The following is a 16,859-nucleotide window of genomic DNA, read 5'->3' as shown; positions in this document are numbered from 1 at the left end:
GATTGAAAAGCCTGTTACTCAATCTTTGATCTGACCAATAGCAGCAGACCCACACCACTCCAAAGTCCCGCCCCTAATACTTCTGTTCTGCAAAGTCAAATCCCAGGAGTGCAATCACACTTCATCGCCATCTGCTGTTCAAACAAAATGCATGAGGAATTCAATTGCAATTGTACAGAGATGCAATGGTTCAATTTAGGTTTCAAAGACAATCATTTTGGATGTAAATCTGATTTCTTTGATTGTTCTGCAATGTTCATAGCTTTGGGTTTTTGATCAAACGGGATCAGTTTGTCAAAATGACTTTCTCATTTCCCTGTCACACATTAATATTGGTTTGGTCATATTATGCCATAATGAATAGCTAGGTCCCTTTACATAATGAAGATGAAGGTCCTCTAACAAATACTCATTTGGACTATTTGCAATTAGTGCTCTAGTTTCTTGCTGCGCATATTAAAAGCACGTGCCATGTAATTGTTCAGTGTTTGTTGTTTGCACTGTATGATCCTGACTCTGACACATGCATACATATTAAACATAAGGAAATTCTGAAAATGGGTTGATTAAAATTAAGTCATTTTTCATTATTTGTGATGATGGTATATATTTGATAAGAAATAATATCTAGAAGCAAATTACTGCTTCCTATTTTAGAATGTGTTACTTTTGAAATGTCAATATTTTACCTTTTCTGTTGAAGAGTTTCATTCCAAAATGAGATGTCCACTGTTTGAAAAAATTGACACTTCTTACAAAATGCTGACTGACATGCATATACAACTTTTATCCAATAAACCTAATTAAAGCTTAAATCCAAAACACGAATTACAAAACTGATGCAAATATTTTCCTCTTTATTCTGCCATTGCAGTAACTCTGTACAACTTTATTTAAAAAAGAATCAGAAAAAGATACTTTTGTTTCAGGGTCCGATGTTATATCTGACTAAACAGCACTTTAATACACAAGCTGAATTTATGACTGTGAACCTCGGAAATACGAGCTTATGAGGAGCGCATGAAGGCAGCAAAACTTCCACCAGATCGCTGACAGTCAACAGGCCTGCAAGAAATAGTTTCTTTTCTTTTGACTCGACTGTTAATAAAACACATTTGGTTTGATATCTGTTTTTAATCTGTAAATTCTGTCAAAAGTTGACATATTTCTCAAGGTTTGTTTTGTTTTTGCAGCTGATAAGCAATCGTTAGTCCTCCATTATTTTGTGACATTTCCAATGGACGTTGAATAACAAAGCACATTACAGACAGAGGGGGAATGAGGAGTAGTTTGTATTTTGAAAAGGATCTGAGGTCATTTGGAGCTTTTTAAGAACATATCGCTCCTTCACAATAGACACTGCCATCAGGTGGTTACGCTCTGGTAAACTTCCAGTTACAAGCACACTTCTCTAACCTTTTTACCCCCCGCGAGATAAAAGATCAAACTTTATTGTTCCCATTGGGGAAATTAGATAACTATGCATGTAAATAGAGAAAAATGTACTAAAACCTTCCAAGAAGTACTGAAAAATAAAGAGAAGCAAGAAAAGGAAGCAATATATCCAGATATATCCAGTACTATAAAGAAGTAATTATTTAGTGCAGCATCAAAACACACACTTCCACAACGCCTGACACAAAATAAGAATTCAAATGAAACACGTGTCATATTGTAAATAAAATTTATTTTCCATTATTTAATTTGCCACAGAGCAGAGTCAGACAACGCACATCATTAACAGATGCCTCAGTCAACAAAAGGAAAAGTTAAAAACTCAGAGCGGAATGATCCCAGTTCTGCTAAGTCGATGGACATTGCTGGTGGTGAAAACCCCCCTTTCCAGACCTCTGCATTTCATATGGCTGTTGATGCTGAGGGGAAGCAGCATTATAAATAATATCATGGGTCCACAGGGGTGCGTCTGCGCGCGTGTGTGTGTAGTTTGTCGTGCATGGGGGGTGGTGGTGTGGGGGGGTGGGGGGTGGTAAGGCTCATTTGCGCTGTACTTGTGTGAAGGATGAGGGCATCTGGATGGGCTGGATGGGCTGGACAGACTGGAAGGACTGGACAGGTTTCTTCCGCGAGTCCGGGGACGCCGTCGGGACCGACGTGGGGAGCAGCTGGTTCCGCTTGATGATCTGCAGGGCCAGCTGTGTGTTTCCTGGTGAGAGGGGAAACTCTGAGGTGGTTAACCCCCTGACTCAGACGCTACGCCGGCTAACAAATCGATCGCTTTTAAATCGGCTGTGGTCGCTCGAAAGCAGATTCACACGCGACCAGACCAGGGTTCGACCGATATGGGTTTTTAGAAGGCAAAGCCAATATTTAATATCTTTACATTTGACCAATTTCAGGCCAAAAACTACAATGATTACGTGTTTCTACCAGAATTTGATTCTTGTCAGGGTGGAAAAGCCTCTGAAACAGCATTTAGAACATGATGGGACACTAAAACTCTCCACTGAAACCCAGAATGATAATAATGAGGAGTAGAAACCATACTCATGAATTCTTGTGTGGAATCTGATCAAAATGCAGGCTAAGGACTTCCCATAGACAACCAGTGTAGCATTGATCAAATATACAATAAATATGTAATCAATCAAACTTAATCATATCCATCATATCGGAAGTGGACAACACTGACCGGACCATATCTGATTTTTAATAAAAAGCCGATATCGCCAAAACTAAATATTTTAATCAGCTGTACTTACTGACACCTAAAAAAAGTCCATACAAAATCTCTCCCTAGCAGTTCCATTGTATTGACAAACAGAGACAGAGACAGCATGAGGGAGGTCTCACCGTTCTGCAGCTCTAAGTAGACTCCCAGCAGAATGGCTTCAGGGGGAATCTCCTTCGTGTTCACCATCGACGCAGCCTAAGGACGACACAGCACAAATCACACGAGTGCTAGGAATGCGTTTATGTCCTTTGAGCTCTACATAGTTTATGCTGTAAAACTATTTTAATGACGGATTTTAATGGAAAAAATAAAATCTGTTTTAAGACCCCGTGAAGTAGCATGGAGAGTGTGATTTCCTTCCGTGTGCTGACATATTTCTGAATGAAGCGGAAAGTTAGAACAGGAAGCGTCAGTGGGAAGGGCTTATTTGAATATTAATGAGATATGGAGGAAGTGGGCAGTTCAGATCAAACATGGACAGCAGTCTACACTCGCAGGGGGTGGGGGGGAATAATTCCAATGGTTATCAAAATGTCATTGGATGAATTTTTTTGTAATTTTTTGGGGCCTGTATTGGTGAATAGGTGAACACTGAGTCCAGCAACATCGGCAAAAAGGTAAAAGGTATTTTTTATTTCATGGGGTCTTTAAAACTGCTGCGACATCAAGCAAAACTCCACAACGGCGGGCAGAGGTCCAGAGAGAAATCAAGTACTTTCCAAGCCACCCATTCATTTTCAAGAGCTTTTAAAGGCCTTATTTTTTCCCCTCAAAAAATCCAAAAACTTGAAGGTGAATGCTGTATTTTTAAGACCTACGGGATTTAATTTAAGGCCTTGAGGTTAGAAAATATATATGAGACTTTTTCCAGGACCTGCAGACATGATGGAAATGTGTATGTGTTTACCTGATGCAGGCACTTGCGGGCCTTCTCATACTCGCTTCTCAAGCAGTAGGCGCTGCCCAGGTTGAACAGCATCATGGCCCGGGCTGACGTGACACTGCTGGGGTAACACAGGGGGGTCTGCTTCCCTGCTGCAAACACACACACACACACACACACACACACACACACACACACACACACACACACACACACACACACACACACACACACACACACACACACAAATCAATAAATGAAGGGAACAATTATGGTGAAACGTCAGCCATTATTTTAACAGTCGTGTTCGTATTCAATGTAAGAAAAATAATTATTTTAATATTGTTCATATTTTCCATTAATTTCTTTGTCTCAGAATGCTCTACGGCTGATATTTGTTAATACATGCTGTAATTCATAGATTTCCATACTTATTGTTAATAATAATAATAATAATAATATATTCTGGAGGAACTTTATGTATTTTTTGATTGTTTCAGGTTTAATCTCATCTTAAAAAAAATCATGCATTAAGCTTTATGAAAGTATACTCACAGGATTCAACAGGCTCATCCCCTTTGTCTGATCCTGTGAACAAAAAAAATAAAAAAAATTGCCTGATAATGAGGAACCTGAGATACTGATGGTTGTGTGTAAATGTGTGTGTGAGTGTGTGTGTGTCTCTCTCTCTCCTTTCAGGTCTTTATTGAAAAGTGTATTGGGGTTAATGACAGAAAACTCATGCATGTAATAGAATCAGAAATTGGGTCACTGACTATTGTAAGATCATCACATAATTTTGTACATTTATGTGAGGAGAGGACAGAAAAAAAGGCATAATGAAAAAGGGTGATGCTAAAAAGGAAGAGAATGAAATGATTTCTAGGTGTAATAAAAACAGAAACAAAGAAAAGTGCAAAACCTTTTACCGTATAAAGAGGATAGATTCAACATCATAATGGATAACAAAATGTCTCATTTTTTTTTTTTTTTGGTAAAACCATCTAGAGAACGGGCCTGACCTTGGTCCTGCTCGCTGGTCAACACCCCCAGTGACACGTCAGTGACGTTCTCGGGGTTGAGGTGAGCGATGGCGTCGGAGATCCTATCCAGAGAGATGAGCGCCTCGGCGGCGTAAAGGTGACCCAGGAACCTGGGAAACACACCGGGGCAGAGGGAAGGGCGGGACGGATGGGACGGGACAGTTGAAGGATCAAAAGAGGGAGAAAGAGAGAAAAACATTGGGTGATCATTTCTTTGAATTAGTCGATCTTCTTGGTGATGGTCTCGTTTGTTTAGGGTACTTATACTAATGTCCCAAAATGAATGTGATAATCATTTATTGAAGTCACAATTAAAATAGCACATGATAACAGTTTCAACAGATCTATTTGATGGCTATGATTGGAGAAGGGACCAAGTACTTACTTGAGGGATCCAGAGACCTTGGTTTGATGGAGGAGTTTCTCAGCATGGTTTAGAGCCATGAGGTTGTCTCCCAGTGCCAACGCTACATAGGCACTACAGGCCAGGATGGAGCACCTGCAGACAAACAAACCTTTACATCCTCAACCGAGGCAAATACTAACAAGAAAACAGACAGAGAAACCCCTCCACAGGACATTGATTTTACTGCCAATATACATTTATTGACCAAGTTTGTATGATTAAATGCATTTAATTCATGATTCTGATGTCAGCCTTAAGGCCCTGACACACCAGGCCGACGGTCGGCCGTCGGCCAATGTCGGGCCGTCGGTAAGCGTCGGTGTCCCTAGTTTTTGCGGTGTGTCCCGCACCGTCGGCACTAGTCGGACCCTGTCGGCGTCTTTTCGGCCGATTGAGCATGTTGAATCGGCGTCGGAGCCCGTCGGTGAGAGAGATCACTCTGATTGGTAGTTCGTGTTTTGCCTCTGGTTGATTGGACTGATAAATTCCTTCAACATGTGGAACTGAACAGGAAAGAGACAGGTTCGGGAAAGCCCCTTGAGCCTGTCGCTGGAGTAACGTTATTCATGATTTCACCCATTTAGTGCGGTTTCTTATTTTTCGCCTCCGCCTCTTCCTTTCTTCTTCCACAACCAAAAGACCAAGGGCTGACAACGCCAGTGCCATTTGCAACTTCTTATCAGACATATGGTTATTTCCCCTCATGCAGGCGCAGAACGTACGTGCTAGTTGGCCATCGGCTGTAGTCTTTGCGGTGTGTTCAAGTGCAACTTTTTGGACCAGACGCAGGCGACGTGAGGCAACGCAACAGTCGGCCTTCGTCGCCGCTGGTTCTTTGAAGTCGGTTTGGTGTGTCAGGGCCTTTAATGACAATGACGACGCCAAGGTGTGACCAACCCCTATCATAAACACTGGCCAGGAGATGAGGGATCTCAGGTGGAGGAGATCAGATCAGAGATTCGAGATGAGAAAAAGAAAATGAGTCCTTTATAGGGGAAGGAGAAGAAAAAGGAAAATTAAATGCTCCATTACCTGAGGTTCTCTACCTCTTGTTTTCTAAGAGGGGACGATGGGGCTGCAGACAGGAACTTATCGGCCTCCTGGCCTTTCCCACTAGGAAACACACAATGAATGTTCATTATCATTCATTATCATCATCACAATCATTTTATTTGAATGTGATCTCAGCTCTCTGGCTCCCTAAAACTCAAAACTCATTTACATACGAGACGCTAAGATGTGAAGATACACCGTTAGTTAAATTTTCACAAGAATACAACTTTTACTATGTTTTATAAATGACATACTGCTCAATAAAGATAAACACAAACAATGTATGCTGAGTGGATGAGCATCAGGTGTGTTTGTCTGACCTGCAGGCGTCACTGTTTTCGCTGCCGCTCTCTGTGCTTCCCGATTGGCTGGAGCTCTTGGAGCCGTTCTCGGCCTTGGTTTCCTGCTGCTGGTGTTCAGGGAGGAGTAGCAGGGCGTTCCTCAGGCAGATGGCTGCGAACTCCATACTCGCTACTGGGATAGCCGCTGACTGGCCCTCACTGTGCACACACACACCACACATTGAACATTGTTACTGGATCCAATTGTAATCAAAAAGAAAATAAATAGCTCTTTGTTTATGAACAGATGGCCGTAAAGTAGGATTAGACAGATATATCCAGCTGATGTCGTTCTTTTATTAAAAATGAGACTAAATGTTCCCATTCTGCCAGGAATAAAATTCTAGGGGAAACATTGAACCATTTTAATTATATTTTTTTGGGGAAAACCATTCTGCAATCTCAATAAAAATATTGTATATACAGAAGTATTGAATAGCCCAAAATATCAGCTGCCAGCAGTTTCAATCCAAAAATATCAGTATCAGCCTTCAAATACCCATATCGGTCCCACCGATATGGGTATTTGAATACCCATATCGGCAACCCATACCCAACCCATACCCAACAGCAACTTTTAGTCACAAATCATACAATCACTTGTGTCAATGTCATATAAAAACTTGTTCAGTATTACTGCCCTCTGCTGGTCAATACAGGCAAATGTCAAAATGAAGAAAAGCTTCCTTTGTGGAGTGAAGTAGATACAGGATGGACCTGTTGGAGTCGACACTGACCTGTAGATAGTGTTCTGGGTAGACTGTGATGCCAAGACAATCTTGCGGTGGTAACCCTGCCCAACAATAGACTGAACTATGCCTTTTTTACAAGGTAAACCCTTGCTCTCCTGTTCCGAGCCCTGGAAACAAGAAAAGATAGAAAACACAACTGTGAGAACGCCCAAGGTGATTTTCTGCACACATTTTCTCATTCAGCATTGTTACATGGTTACTACTATGAAATAAAGCTAATTTGGATGTATACATTCAAACTGACATTCTTTCGTTTCCCCAATTATTGTCAATAATATGCTGACATCACTGATCAACCATGATCCTCTGGTTGCTAGATTTTTTAATGTTCATAAATAATGACTGAACTGTCCTTTGGAAAAGAATATTCATCATTAGATAATATTCCACTTTAAGCAGCAGGGACATCCTTGTTCTTGCCTGGATCTAGCAAAGATTAAATCAAATTTGTAGGTGATTTAGGGGGGGGTCAGGCATTGCTTTCTTTTGAGGGGGACGGACAGTTTTCAGAAGCAACGGGTTGTGCAAAACCACATTGATAGAGCGGGATTCTCAGATTAGATAGGGAAAATCCAATACCCCGTAATTCGAAACCACTCATGGGATGACAACTTCGGACTGAACAATGAAAGCAAAATACTAAATCAGGATGAACGCCGAGCAATCCGTACCCCCTTGTTGGCAGCGATGCAGCACTCTGCCAGCCGTAACCACAGTCGCGGGTTGGAGTGGTAAACCTGCACGGCCTCCATCAGACACTCAAAGGCTGCCAGAGGCCTGCCAATGTGCAGCAGCTGAATCCCACAGTTATACAGCAGCTCATAGCGCTTGTTGGCTAGCAGCGCACACATGGGGATACCTGCAAACTTCTTAGCTGGATGAAATGATAACAATACAGTTGATTAAAACTATAGCAAAAGGGGAATAAGCACATTCGCATTCATTGTCATGGTGCACGTATGGACACTTTGTTCAATTTTCAGTCAAGCCACAGTGCTACTTCCGACTCACATTGCCCGTTGCCGCCGTCTCCGAGCTGTGCGCATGTGTGGTCATTCTCTTGCAGGGCCTTCTTGAAGTAGAAAATGCCTAGGTTATGTTTCCCCATTGCAAAGTGTATGCAGCCCAGATTGTTCCAGAACATACATCGTACACATTCACCTGAATAAGACAAGTCGGGGAAACATGCACAATCCATCAACTTGCATTTGTGAGAAAGGATCAAATGTCACTGCTGAAGCCAATTAGATTCTGAATGAGAAAAAAAAGAAACTTTGTGAATAGCACACTGGGGTTGAGATTTAGTAGAGGTGCACCGAAAGCATCTAAAGTATGGGGATTGATGCTGATCCAACTCCCAAGTACTCCTACTCGGATCTGTAAATTAATTTTCCCTATATTGACACTACAACGGCATGCGCTTTGGTCCAATATAACAAAACTTTTCCGGTCGGACAAATATCTCCTGACATGAAAATGCTGCTGTTTGAAATTCATAGGCCTATAGTACCTATTGTTTACAACGGAATCTTAGCTACGAGGCTATATTTTATTCTGTTTTATTAGGCCTAGTCTACCACACTCTTCTTTATTTGTTAACCAATTCTGAATAAACTGTTTTTATCTGTCAAACTATTCTGAATAAGCTGTTTTTATCTGTTAACTTAGAAAAAACAGATTTGTCATTATTTTCTTGTATTCGATTGAGGATAGTCATACAATAGTCAGTGCATAACTTGATCCAGTGAATAAACGACAGATGTACTTGTTATTGTTTTATAGTAGACCAATACTAGGCTACATGAATGACGGAATCGGAATTGGATCGGTACTCCTACCAGTTCTGAAAAACCTATTGGTGCACCTCTAATATTTAATCCCAGCCTTATGAGAAGAAACCATCTATCTTTAGAGAGACTCGTCACCTGTCTTGATGGCCCCAGGGTGCTCTGCAATGTTCGAGCTGTTCAGCAGCTTTACTGCTTTCCGGTAGTTTCCTCTCAGGTACTCAAAGTTGCTCTTCAGGAAGAGTGACGGCGCAGACTGGTGGAGGAGACGAGAAACACGGGTCAGAAAGATAAGCAACATCAGCAACTCCATTTAAAAGCTATTGAAACACATCCTATCCCTTTCCCCCCCGCTGCTCGAGTAATTCTACGATCTACCAAGATTTTATTTTGGTGAGAGACGAGGAAATGAATAGCATCAAAGCATTAGACTCACATTCCCCGCTGTGTTCATCACCGATTTGATCTCCCTTTTACATGCCTTGGATGATTTCATCTGAATGTAGGCTCTCACTTTGTACTGTAAAACAAAACATGAGTCAAGGATTGGAAGACAGAAAAAAAATCAATTAGACAGTGTATGAATAGAGAAGTCCCACCTGGTGCATCTTTGATTTGGCTGCCTCAATCATGGCCATGAGCTCTGCCTTCTGGTTTGCCCCATCTTTGTTTGAATTGTTGTTCTGGAATTCGACAAAAGGAGTCAATACATAGTCAACGGCATCATTATGCTTTTAAATATGCATGTTTTTTTTTTTCTTTCCCTGTTGGAATGTCATCTTCAGTTAGCAGCCTGAGGTAGATGGGACTACATAAAAACTAAATAACATTCTTACATGCTTTGGCCATTGAAGTGTAACAGTTTTATTTTTTTTAATTTTCTATATCTACTCTCAGATAATGGGTTGAACTATGCTCTTTCAGAATAAAGCCTGCTGAAGAGTGGCCTGCTGTCACTGCTCTGGGCCAGCAAACCAGTCTGATGAGGCATCATGTGAATTAGTAACCTGTCCTCCAAGCACCCTGAGATTATGCTGAATAAGATCTGCAGCCTCCGCTACAGGGTCCCTGTGAATGTAGTGGTTGCATCTTCCTCCACATACCTCCTGGACAGACAACCTCAATGTAAGTCACACATGCACTACAGCTGAGCCTGGCACTGAGAACACTTGTAGAACAGTATTAAAGAACAATATGCTTGTTGAGGACAATGGCAGATATCATGTTGAACATACAGTAACTCCATGGCTCAAGCCACATTAATGGTAAATGAAATTCTTTAGGACAAGTTGCTGAAGTGGAGTACCTCTCCTTTCCCGTTCTTGTTGTTTCCTTGTACGGAGAGTTTGTCCAGCACAGCTAGGAGGTGGAGGGCCTTCTCTGGCTGGAAGGTTAGCAGGTACAGATCCACCAGCAGGAAGCACACCGCCTGAGCAAACTTCTCTTCTAGGACAAATAACACTATCAAGCCATGCCAAACTGTGGCGGCGCAGATTAAAGCTGCTATGTGTAGCATTTTTAAACATCAATACATCATTGTCTAATTATGATGCTATAACCTTAAATAAGTGAGACCATGGTTGGGACAATTGGTAGCCTCTATCTCACGCCAGTAGTATTGTTAGTGCTAGTGTCTGTCAAAATTAAGACCACATTTCCCATAAACCCTGTTGCTTCCTGTCCCCCCTCCCTGTCCCTGGCATCTTTGGCTCGACTGAAGAGGATAAACATGTTGGAAGTGATTTTTCCATCTGCCTTTCACTCCTTCCACCATCTGCTGCCAGAAACTCTGAAAGCTTTAGCTCTGTTTGCAATGGAAGAACAGTGGCATCTTACTGCTTTGTGCCATAAAGCAATCTTTACCAATCTAAACCAAACCTTTGTGCTGTAAAATAATTCAGCAGATTGCCCGCCACATCCGACCCAGTGGCAAACAAGGTAAAATGCAGTGTAGAGGCCAGTAGAAGCTGCCAAACGTCTTTGTGATGGTCTCTGTTGTTTATGGTAATTATACCAATAGCCCAAAAATAATTGTGATTTATTGATGTTAAAATGTTACACGCAACCCCTTTAAGCAACACTTCTCTGTGAACACATTAAGTGGCTAACATGGTGATAAAGTACATTTTAGGTTTTTTTTGCTGTGTGATCTGTGACATTATAAAACATTGCTGTTGATGATCATGCCAATTAATATATCCTACATCAAACATTTTCTGCTAAAATTCATGTCAACCACCATAACGTACCAAATGGTTCAAGAAACTGGTAGAGTTTCTCTCCTATGGAGATCGCCTCAGAGTACTGCCGCATATGATAGTGAATGATGGCTTGATTGTAGTACAGCAAACTATTTTCAACATCATCCAACCCGTCAATGTCCTCCACTGATGTGTGAACCTTGAGGGATTAAAACACATGATACATGATGGATGATGAAGTACAAGATATCTTGTGAAGAAGCAAATAAACGGCTGTTTTTCTCTAGAACTAGCATAAACAATCATGGCACTGGAGCTAACATGAATCAAAGGACATGAGAAAAATATAACCCAAATTTCAATCGTTACCTGGTTTTTCATTGCCATTAGAGTCTGCTTCAGAGTCCCTGTGGTACTTTGACCGCTTTTGTAAAATTCTGCAATAGCTTTATTCATTGTGATCTTGTAGTCCTCCTTGTTCAGCTCTTGCAGGGTTTCAAGGTGTTTGAGAGACTCATCATACTTCCCAGCCTGTGAGGAACAAAAGTCAGCGAAAGCAGCATGGACATGTTCATGTCAGTTGCATATCCAGTAGCTCTTGTGATATCTGATAGGTGTCAACTCATTACTGAAAAGTACAGCCAAGGAGCTAAGACTGGCTTCCATGTAGCCCTGATGGGTGCCAATATCTCTTGTATGGAAATAATGCCATACCAGCAAACATGATACATTTGGTAGAACATAAGATCTCTCAATTATTAGGGTCCACTCTTCAATTCAGCATACATCAGACACATCAAACAGCGCTTATTTTGTTGAAATCTCAACTTTTAGAATTGGTTCACCTGTTGTACCTGCAATCATGTAATGAAAGCAGCAATAAGCAGTGTGAACACACTCTAAAAGTTTAAATTGTATTGAAATAAATGTTCTTGATTGATCACATGTATGCTGAATTTACCTAAATATTCAGAAAAGGTCATTAGTCTTGTTTTCAAGTCGTGTGCCTTTGCCATAAGCAAGGCAACATTAAACTGCCATAGTTTTAAATGGAGGCTGGTGTGACATTCTCTCCATAAAAGAGAGAAAGGAATACATTGGGGATATTAGCCTATTTGATACCTGAGTGGCTTTGATAGGTGGCAAACCACAGCTAAGCAGTTATGGCTGGCTTCTTAAGTAATGTAATGATGAATGGAGGAGATGATTTACCGTGAACGCTTCATATGCACTGGCTGCCATTTCTTTCTCTTGGTCTGTCATTCCAGGTGATGACGAGTTGTCGTGCTTTGCTTCGTTTTGTTCTGATAAAAAAATAGAAGCACAAAACAGATGTCGTAATGTTATATCACATTGGTTCCCGAACCAAAACTAACAGTCCAGTGGTGGTGACTAGCAGCTTTCAGCAGGCTGTGTTGACATACTATGTGACGGTGAGGGGACCGTTGGCGGCTTATTTGATAGCTTACGTTAGCCCAGTTACGTGCCCTAATATGTGCCATGTACGGAGAGAACATCACGCCGAAATCCATTCAAAAATATCGCATTTTAGAGTGGTCTCGGATATCGGCAATGCACACACCATAAAGTATGACTTAAAACCATTGTTGAATCGTTAAGAATCCATTCTTCAATTCGAGATAGATATAATCCACAAAGCAGCACTTTATTTCAATAACATCTCAACTTTTAGAATTGGTTCAAGCTGCTCGCTACTGCCCAACACGGTGCATTTTTGGTGGAAGAATACTGTGAGATTAACAATTCTCACTGCTTGGTGGATCATATGATACCGAAATACCAGAAGACCTTCACGATTAGTAAAAGGTGTAAAGCCATCTTTTAAGTAGTACGTGTGTTTGCCGTTAAGCAAGGCAACATTTAATTGCCAGATTTCTGAATGGAGTTTTGCGTGACCCACACGGCACGCATCGCGGCTAGGCTAACGTTAACCTTAACTGGGAGACAGGCATTCTGATAAGGTTCGCATAGATGGTTAGGTAGCAAATTAGCAAGATATCCCTGCACAACCTACCTGCCAGCTGATCGCCGTTTCCCAAAAAGTGCATTACTAGCTTTTTACTTGGGAAACCAGCAAATGCAGCAAACTGCAGCTCTTCAAGGAGTTACAGCTAGCTAAGATTGACACAGTTGCTAGCTAGCCAGCTAACGTTAGCTAAGACACTCACCTGTATTTTCTGCCATTTCTGGGACCTTTTTAATGACAATTAGAAATCTTACGTTTGTAATTAAGATCAAATAGTCCGTAAATCACGTTGACCGGCGAAGCAAAAGCAAAAATTGTAGGTAAATGCTTCAACTCCACTGTTTGACACGGGAGATAGCTAGCCGAAATCTGTCCGCTCTAAACAGATTCTTCTTTGCGACTTGGTGACAGTTGACAACCAAAGCATCATAGCACAACACCGCCCCTATATGGACTGGAAGAGAACACACAGACGCTTAACATTAATGTTTAGGCGTCATGAAACAATAGGCCTATTTGAATATTTTTGAATCATGTTGCTGTTGCAACAGCAACATGATTCAAATATTGTTTCATAGGGACCCATAAGCCGTCATGGGCCTCAATTGGGCATGGCAGAGTGTAGCACTTAAACAAAAAGGTGATCTTTGCACCACTATATGCGCCAGGTGCGTCGGAGGAGCAGGACAAAGTAAAATCAGTAGACTCCCGCACACTGTCTTCACTTAACAAGAATTTATTAAATGACACAACATTTCGGTCAAGCGACCATAGTCAGGTATCGGTCGCTTGACCGAAACGTTGTGTCATTTAATAAATTCTTGTTAAGTGAAGACAGTGTGCGGGAGTCTACTGATTTTACTTAGAGTGTAGCACTTACCATACATAATAACCTGTGTGAGTCCAAATTTGTTCTTGGAGTTTTTAGAAAAAATTTCATGACCAATGTAAGCTATTTGGTGACGTACGTGTAAGAATTAATCACACTGACCAAATCATAATGTCGTAATGTCATCATCAGTGATTTTTCCACTCGGTCCCCAGAAATTTAGTGGATATATGCAGGTTGGACGTTTTGGTTGTACATGATATTAGATGTAAGAGCTTTGCCATACATAGCAGCACTTCATTCCAATAAAATCAGAACTTTTAGAATCGGTTACTGCTCGCTACTGCGCTCCAATGTATATTTTGGTGGAAGAACATTGCGGGAATTACAGGTGACCCAACACTAAAAGTTGAAATTTTACTGAAATAAATGCTGTTTGCTGTATTGCTGTGCTTGCCGAATTGAAGAGTGGATGCTTATAATTCTTGACTCATTTTATGAGTCAAAACTATATAGTTATGACCTTCGCCGATTTAGTCCATATCAAATTGACATATGGAGTTTGGCGCGTACTTCTCTGAGCGAACGAAATGTACCGGAGCCAGTGCCTCGTGTGCTATTGTCGCCCATAAATAAACCATGATGACCCAAAGAGCTAGTTGACACCATGCAGTGTGCGTGTGTGTGTGTGTGTGTGTGTGTGTGTGTGTGTGTGGAGAGGGGGAAGGGGGGAGAGGGGAGAGGGGGGGGATACACACTCATGAGTGACGACAGACAGTCAGGAGGACGGGAAGCGAGACTGTCGCGCTTCATAATTACAGCCGCACTCTCCCCGACGACCAGTGCGCGCTGACAGAGAGATGGATAAGTTCAGGACCGTTCTCAATATTGCTAATAAGCAGGAGACAAACTTTTGCTTCGGTTTACTTGCGTTGCTGACAGCAGGCGGGGAGCAGATCTTCTCATCCGTGGTGTTCCAGTGTCCCTGCAACAGCTGGAACTTTTTCTACGGCTTGGTATTCCTCCTAGTGCCCGCTTTGGCACTGCTGGTGTTGGGCTACATCTTGAGCAAAAAGACGTGGAAACTGCTCACAGGTTTCTGTCAGCGCAAATCCAAACTGTGCCGCTGGAAAACTCTTATTGCTAGTGTAACGGTCTTCCTTCAGATCAGCACCACAGCAGTGGTGGCACCGTCCAGCTGGATTGCTGTGGCATTGCTCAGCGGTAACTACTATGAGTGTGCAATGACTGGTCTCAATGTGACTGCTTTTAAAGAGCACCTCTGTGGTGAGAGCGTGTCCCAGTCGCAGTGTCAAGAGAAGCTGTACAAGTTTCCCTGCGGTAAAGCTGTGTCGCAGGCGGACAGAGATGATGTGCTTGCCACTCTGCGAGCTGAGTCCCAGGTGAGGAAGAGTTGTTTGGCCTGTATGTGCTGTACTGAGATGGTTAGCCCGGCTTTTCTCATTTCCCTGCATTTCATTGAATCAAAGTTAAAGCAGTTGGGATGTTGACGCAAAAACCTTGCCTTAAAGGTTCAGTGCAATGAGAATTGCATTTCTCAATTTCATGGTATTAACAAAGGACCTGTTAATGTAAAGTTACCCATATTATTATAACTGTTCTGGTTGTCAACAGAATCAAACTGATTTAGAATTCCAGTCAATGTCCTGGTGTAAATGATGTCATTCACCCCCATGTTTTAATGAATGCTCTGATGGGTCCCATGATTAACTGTTAGACAATAGACAAAATCTCTGTGCTTCCATTGTTGCTGAGTGCTGAAGTTCCAACACTGGATATTTGTTCCCCAAAGGTAGAAATATTGTCTGCAGTGGAAGCTCCGGCTCTCACTCAGTCCTACAAGCTTTGTACCATCTAACCATCAAAAACTGAAATAAAACCCCTGCTCATTGTGTTAGAAATCACATCAGACTTGGCCTTCAAAGTTCAAATCATTGCACTGGATCTTTAAGTGCCTCTTAGCAGAATGGCAAGCCATGATGTGGGTGTAATGATGAAAAATCTGTCAATAGAATATGGTATTGATTTTCTATATTAAAGGGATTGACAACCCATCTTAAAAATCTGTCCTTTTTTATTTAGTATCACTCATGCGTACTATCCTCATCATCCACCAAGATTTGGGCATTCTTAAAATTTGATAACTGTCACAAAATTAAAGCTGTTTTGGGCCATTTTCTCTGTTGGGGCTGCGTGGGCAGTACCCTTTCCTGTGGGCTGTGGGCGTGGCCCAAGTTGACTGACATGCTTCTAGATGAGTTTCCGAGCAACGTCACGTGAAGTGTGCGCACGCATCTCAGGGGCAGAAAAGCTACCAGTAGCCACTCAGTTCACGTTCGTTAGTTAGTAATCTGAGTTCCCAGAAGCGATAGCAAAGATTTTTGCTTAGTAAGTGGCCATATATTTTAACATCATGCCTCGCAGTTGCTAGTTGCTAGTCGCAGTTGCACCCTAGACTGGAAAGAATAAAAGCAACCCCCGAAATCAGCAGTTACAGTAGGATCCTGCTGCAGCCCCGGAGAAGCCCCTGGCTTGGCATAGCACACTCACCCTAACCCCTATCCCTAACTTCGCCTAGCCTAGCCAGGGGCTTCTCTGGGGCTGCAGCTGGGTGCTATTGGAGTAGCAATCCAGCTAACTCAGTTAGCTAGCTTCATAGTATACCCCCTGGTTGATACTTACCCAGCCATACATGTACAATTTGTTGTCAGGATGTCGCCTTTTTCAGTACGTACACCCATGCATCAGAGGGCTTTGCCTTCACACGTTGACGCTGGCTGGGTAAGATCTGCTCTGAACACACAAAACTCACCAGAGCTGTAATGTCTAATTTGTTGCACATGCCCACATACTACTTAATTTAC

The 16,859-nt window shown here is 41.9% G+C and overlaps 2 protein-coding genes across 4 annotated transcripts in view; one reads left to right on the top strand and one right to left on the bottom strand.

The window, feature by feature from the left end:
- Positions 1-1,667: 1,667 nt before the first annotated feature.
- On the bottom strand, positions 1,668-13,530 carry cnot10 (CCR4-NOT transcription complex, subunit 10). 2 transcript variants are annotated; one of them, XM_071921331.2, is made up of 19 exons: positions 13,348-13,530; positions 12,371-12,462; positions 11,528-11,689; positions 11,207-11,357; positions 10,264-10,400; positions 9,557-9,640; positions 9,394-9,477; positions 9,096-9,213; positions 8,182-8,331; positions 7,842-8,044; positions 7,156-7,277; positions 6,398-6,577; positions 6,057-6,137; positions 5,004-5,117; positions 4,598-4,728; positions 4,131-4,163; positions 3,600-3,727; positions 2,812-2,887; positions 1,668-2,164 (listed from the first exon to the last, which is right to left on the bottom strand). In XM_071921331.2, exons 1-19 carry the CDS (start codon positions 13,361-13,363, stop codon positions 1,995-1,997), a joined length of 2,232 nt encoding a protein of 743 aa, XP_071777432.1. In that variant the 5' UTR covers positions 13,364-13,530; the 3' UTR covers positions 1,668-1,994. The 2 variants fall into 2 exon arrangements, with proteins under 2 accessions (XP_071777432.1, XP_071777449.1); XM_071921348.2 differs by having other exon boundaries at positions 13,400-13,530.
- Positions 13,531-14,834: 1,304 nt separating this feature from the next.
- calhm6 (calcium homeostasis modulator family member 6) overlaps positions 14,835-16,859 on the top strand; it is a 96,673-nt gene continuing 94,648 nt past the window's right edge. For both annotated transcript variants that reach the window (XR_013506909.1, XM_071921426.2), the window contains exon 1: positions 14,835-15,377. Coding sequence is in view for 1 of the 2 variants with exons in the window: in XM_071921426.2 (XP_071777527.1) it covers positions 14,835-15,377 (543 nt within the window). In the remaining variant the exon portion in view is untranslated. The remainder of the gene's footprint in view (positions 15,378-16,859) is intronic.

This window comes from Centroberyx gerrardi, chromosome 12 (genome assembly GCF_048128805.1).
Source record: "Centroberyx gerrardi isolate f3 chromosome 12, fCenGer3.hap1.cur.20231027, whole genome shotgun sequence".
Taxonomy (NCBI): domain Eukaryota; kingdom Metazoa; phylum Chordata; class Actinopteri; order Beryciformes; family Berycidae; genus Centroberyx; species Centroberyx gerrardi.
This window is presented reverse-complemented; position numbering and strand designations above follow the sequence as displayed.

Coding starts and splice junctions, on each gene's coding strand:
- cnot10 (XM_071921331.2), bottom strand. Junction 8,332..9,095: donor CCCTGGGGCCATCAAGACAG/GTGACGAGTCTC, acceptor TGTCTTATTCAG/GTGAATGTGTACGATGTATG. Junction 8,045..8,181: donor AGACGGCGGCAACGGGCAAT/GTGAGTCGGAAG, acceptor CATTTCATCCAG/CTAAGAAGTTTGCAGGTATC.